A 6,000-nucleotide genomic window follows, 5' to 3' on the forward strand; every position below is an offset into this window, starting at 1 on the left:
AATGAGATGTTTGCCTAGGTAAGTAAATTTCTATTCAAATAGAATATAAATAGAATATTTCTATTTGGAAAAATAAAATATAATAAAAGTAGTGCCACCATTCAGCCTCAGAGAACTCAACCTGTTTCTATATATAAGCTTTCTAGTGTTAATTTCCACTGCCACCAATAGCCTATGCTACAAAGTCTCCAATTAATTTCTATTTGCCTAATCAGCAACTTAAAGGAAAGGACACATAAAACAATCACTCAATGTCAACCCTTTTCCATCAACTAAATATAAGGCTATCTTGCTAAAGATCTGAAGGCCTATGCACCTTGAGAAGAATACATAATAAAGTTTATCACCCCTGAAGGGGAAGAGAATATGCCACTCCAAAATATGCCACTTTGGCATAAGGATTATTTTGAGCCGAAGGCAACTGAGAACCAACAGATGCAGGAAAAGTTCTCTGTCCTCCCTTTATTTGCCTAAAAACAAGGCATAAATTTTTCTTTGTGAAAGTGACCCTTTGAAACCAGGAAGAGGAAACGGACTCATCACCAAAGACTGAGAGTCACACCAAAATGAGTCTGCATATACAAACCTTATTAAATAACACTTTTCTTCTATTAGTTCCCCCCATATATTTCCTAGTCACTTTCCCACAGTTTACCAACCCTATAAGCCCAAACTCTTTTTTTGTCTAGTCACTTCTCCACAATTTATAGCCTTTTATTAAAATGGCATACAAGCCCCTGAGTCTAACTGCTTCTCTGAGTTTTCACTTCCTTTCTGTAAATCCTCTGTGAATGTAAAAATATTAACATCAAGAGAAATCGCACGCCTTTTCTCTTGTTAATCTTTTGTCAAGTTTAATTTGCAGGCCCCCAGTGTAGGGACCCCATGGGCGCCTGAACAGGGACACACCCTGGCAATATGGCGCCTTTCCTGGTTCTTCTCCGCAGTAAACAAGCCCGCCGGTGCCAACACCCAAGCCCACCCGCGCCAAACCTCAGCCAGTCACAGGTCAGGGCTCACTTCCTGCCCAGCCCCGTCCAATTGGCTACCGCCCGTCCACCCCCTATCCAAACCCAGAACGCAGCTCCCTATAAATGTACGGCAGTCCTTGAATAAAGTGGAACTTCTCTGGCGAACTGTCAGCTCGGGTCCTGCCGCCTTATCAGCTTGGGTCCGTGCGCCCTTTCACCCAGGAACTAAATTTAAGAGGGTAGAGGAAAATTTTTTCCTCCCCAACCACTTGACACATGGCTAGTCAAAAATGAGATATGGTGTAAATATGAAAATACAGACCAAAGTTCAAAGACTTAGTGCCCAAGAATGTAAAATAGCTCATTAATAATGTTTTTTATATGTTGATTACATAATGACTACAATACATGATTACAATAATGTTGATTACATGTTGAAATAACATTTTTGTTATATTGGATTAAATAAAATGTATTTATTAAATAAGTTTCACCTGTTTCTGATTGCAGCTACTAGAAAATTTAAAATTACATTTGATCACATATATAGCTCATATTATACTTCTATTAGACAGCACTAGTATACAAAATAGTAATCCAAACTCCTTTGGTTACCTAGGAATTATATAATATGAGACCAATGCACTTTTCCAAGTCTTTCCACTCCTTATTTCTGAACAAAAATTATTCTATCATTGGTTCTCAGTCCTAGCTGCTCAATAGAATCAGCTGAAAAGCTTGTAAAAGATATTAATGCCCAGGCCCCACTCAAATCAATTAAACCAGAATTTCTGTGGGCAGAGCCTGGGCATCAGTAATTTGTTTTGTTTTTCATTTTGTTTTCTTTATAAAGCTCCCAGGTGATTCTAAGATGCAGCCAAGAGTTAGAACCACTGTTCTACCTGCCCCAAAAACTTGATCATTTGAGGTAGAAAGATACAAAATAAAAAGCACTAGATTCCTAGAAGACACACTTATTAACTGGATTACCATGAGAAAAGTCATTTTGTTCCCCCTCAATCCATGTTTTCTAAACCGAAAGTGAGGACAATATCTGCCCAACCTACTCAAAGGGTTGTCATGAATATTAAGTAAGAATACACATTGAAGTCATTAAAAAAGTATAAAACACTACACAAATTCAGGTTATTACTACCATTAATTTTTTTCTCCCCACTCTCTCTTTCCATTTCTATCCCCTTTAGGGTAACAAATTCTAATTCCTCTCAAAGCTGTTCCTGTTTCAACAGCCCATTGACTTCTTTCCCTCATTCATACTTTTTAACAACTTTCTGTATCTCTAGTATTTACTTACAACCAGATGGCTTACATCTGGATAGTGCATTACAAAATATGAAGAACAAATATTGCACATATATAGAGCTCTAACTAGATTCTGAGCTTCTTAAGTTCACAGCTTATTATTCTGATTTATATTTGTATTTCCCCTCTCTTCACATTCATACATTCAAGCACCTACACATGGAAGGCATTGAAAAAAGTACATTATCAGCTTAAGGTATGCACATACCGGGGAAATGACAAAGAGTTCACTTCCCATGAGATCAAACACTCTCACAGTTCCTGTGCTTTCAGCATAGGCTAGCAGAGTACAATCATAACTCCATGCTACCCGTCTCCACTGAGGTTTCGGATCTTTTGGAACTAGAATAAAAAGAAAAGAAGTGCTTTAAAGATATATTATAAATACAGTTAACACTTTTAGTAAATGCAACTAAAGTAGTATACTTTCCTGCTGCATAACAATGTTTCAGTTAATAATGGACTGTATATGTGATGGTGGTCCCATAAGATTATAATGGAGTTGAAAATATCACCTAGTGACATAGTCTTCACAACATTTTAGCACAACGCAGTACTCATGTGTTGTGCTGATGCTGGTATAAACAAACCTACTGCAAAATATGTTGAGGAAGAGTGCCTAGCTTACCCATGGGGTCACCCTCCCAAAGGCAGCTCAGAGCTTTAAGATAGAAAGCAAAGCATTTGACATTTTTAGGTCTGACCCCAAATGAAAGGATTGTTGTCTACTTTAGAGTTCTTGCATTTTTAAATGATTCACACCCATCCCCACAGCAAAATAATATTTAATAAAAGTTTAGCTAAGACTGAGTGGTTGCTGAGTGCCAGGTACAATCCCTACCTGTAATTTAACTTTCATAACTTTTTGGAAGTAGTATTACTCTGATTCCCATTTAACAGACGAGGAAAGTGGGGAACAGAAAGACTTAGTAACATAATTAGAGGGCCCATGCTCGTGCAACTAGTAGCCAGTATAGATAATAGGAAAATTCATTCCTGTTCCCTTTCATAATACACTTTTGCCTAACAATGCATTTCAAAGAGCATATCCCCATCATTAAGCGGTGCATGACTGTATTCAATAATAGTACACTATCTCCTAAGCATCTCTAATGCTTCATTCAACAGAAAAGAACAGTGCCCGGAAACCCACTTCAAATAAGAGTGGGAAATATAAGCCATCTCAGAGCCTGCTCCATTTGTTTCAGAAGCAAAGCCCACTGACACCTGATGAATGCTAAGCATGCGCTGGTCTGGTAAAGGCTCAGGAATAACATACCTCAAAATACTTATGAAATTGAGAGAGATCAAAAGCATAGCGAAAGAGCAGAAAACAATTCCAAACCAATGAGTTCTGCCCCTCTAAAACCAAAAACTGAAAATTCCAACTGAGATCTTCTAAATATATCAAATATAGATGCCAGGAAGATACAAGTGGGACTATGCTGACACAGGACGAAAAAAGGAGTAAAAATGTACATATATACATAATTTTTTAGGCAAGGTGAATCAATCACACAATTTTAAGATTTTGATAATCAACACCTTAATAATCCTAGTGATTCAACACCTGATTTTTTTTTTTTTTTTTTGGTTCTGAATTGTTTGGTACAATAGAGGGAAAGGCTATCTAACACCTGCAAAAGAAGAAAAAAAGGCTGCAAAACTCTAAATTCTTGGGTTTGCTTGAGGTTTTTATTGTTTTGTTTCATTTGCTTTAGTTTCCCTTTATTAGAATCCCAGCACTGAAGAGACAGTTAGGAGGACACTACCTTCCCCTTATCAACAAGAATTCCAAATGATTAAAGTGACACGAGTCAAGAACAAAACAAAACCCAGAACCTTGGTATCCTGCCTCCCATCCAGCGCACGTTTCGTTACGATACACTGCCTCTCAGAACTTTAGGATTGCCTTAAAAATGTTTCGGAAATCACTTTCTCTCTATCCCTCTGCTGCTCTGCTATACCAGGACTTGTTTGGACTCTTACAGTAGCCTCCTAACTAGTCTTCTCACCTCCAGTAACTTCCTCCACACTATCTGAATACAGCTTTCCAAAACAGAAAGATGAACAGATCGTGTCCTTCACTGCTTTAAAATCCTTGATGGTTCTCCATTTCCAAGAGAATCAAGTCCAAACTCCTCAATATACACAAAAGGCCCCATCACAGCTTTCCTGTTTCGCCTCCTAACACTTCCTTTGTCACACACCTAATGACCCACCCATACCACAACCACCTGGCAAACAAGCAAAGATGTGTCCTCTGTACATATTGCTGCCTCTCCATAGCCTGCTCATCTCCAATCTTACCGTCCCTCCAGGCCTGGTTTAATTGTTACCTCCTCCTTCCCTGACACTCTACAAAACTGACTGCTCTCTTCTCCAGGGGTACTTCAACAAGTTCATGGAAAAACAAAATTAAAAGACAATACAAATCTTTCCATGAACTTTTTGAAACTCCTCATATGAGCCCCCCAGTTGCTGTACATACATACATCTTTCATAGCATTTGTCACATCATGTTGTGTTGTTTACAAAACTTTTTGCCCCACAAGTCTCTGATCTCCTTGAAATCAGAAATAATGTCTTATTCAACATTGCCATCCCAGGACCTGGAACACCAAGTGATTAACACTATACTAATGGGTGATGCCTAAGTCTCTCAGAAAAATCTGTATTAACAGAGCAGGGTAAAACTAAGGGTTTACTATCCCTCAAGGACTACCAGTTAAATATGAATTTTATAACTGAAGTCTTCTGTAGGGTCAGGGACTACGCAAATTACATGGCTAGGCATTTCATAACTAAAGCCAAAACATTCCATAACTTTAGTGATACTAAGTTTCTATTTGTATTGTCAGAGCTAAGGCTCAGACCCTTCAAACCCATTGTACAGACTGAGTCACCAGATCCCTCAGACGCAGGTCCATGCTAGGTAAGTGAGAAGGATCCTGGGAGCCATTGGCAGACGACACGAGCTCAGTCGTCAGCAGCAGCAGCAACTTACAGCAGCCTCCAGCAGCAGTAGCAGCGGTGGCAGCGGTGGCCTCTTGGAGGGTCCCAGGGACACTGGCAGCAACAGCCTCCAGCAGCAGTAGCAGCCTCCCCGTGGCCCCCCTGGGGACATCTTGGGGGTCGGGGTCCCTGTGTATCAGAGCCACTCGTCCTTTATACTTAAGTCCATAACCCAGGACACCTGGGTGCACATGTGCAATTACATTACACAATAACTAAGGAACACCTGGGTGCACGTGCATATTTACATCAAATGCTCTGCAAGATTCTGAACATATGAAGGGTCCTGACCATTTTCCTATATTTTCCCTACATCTTCTGTTTACCTTCTTCCGCAATTATCTCTTCAAGAGAAATACGGTATCTCTTCAAGAGAGATACTGTGGAGAATTCAGACTTCCCTTTTCCTGTGTACTATGTATTCTGTATATGGGGAAAAGCACACCAGACATCAATGAGGTTCTTTATTTTGACTATTTACCAAGACTTAAAAAGTATACCAAAAAATACAAGAGGTCTTTGAACGTAGGAAGGTCAAACAGATTTTATTAAAGCCTAACAAGACACTGCACATACTCTGTAAAAGCCATTTTTTAAAAAATGGGAATAAAATGAAAAAAAAAAAAAAAAATAGGTCCGTCTTCAGACAGCTAAAAAAAAAAAAAAAAAAAATCAATCTTAGAAGTAGACA

At 39.0% G+C, this 6,000-nt stretch overlaps 1 protein-coding gene across 1 annotated transcript in view; it reads right to left on the reverse strand.

Moving 5' to 3' along the window:
* Positions 1-6,000, reverse strand: part of NBAS (neuroblastoma amplified sequence) — a gene marked incomplete at its 3' end in the record, with an annotated part of 53,864 nt that overhangs the window by 22,985 nt on the left and 24,879 nt on the right. Inside the window, exon 7 of the mRNA XM_008581551.1 lies at positions 2,503-2,636. Coding sequence (XP_008579773.1) covers positions 2,503-2,636 — 134 coding nt within the window. The remainder of the gene's footprint in view (positions 1-2,502; positions 2,637-6,000) is intronic.

Source organism: Galeopterus variegatus, unplaced genomic scaffold (assembly GCF_000696425.1).
Source record: "Galeopterus variegatus unplaced genomic scaffold, G_variegatus-3.0.2 Scaffold2392, whole genome shotgun sequence".
Lineage (NCBI taxonomy): Eukaryota > Metazoa > Chordata > Mammalia > Dermoptera > Cynocephalidae > Galeopterus > Galeopterus variegatus.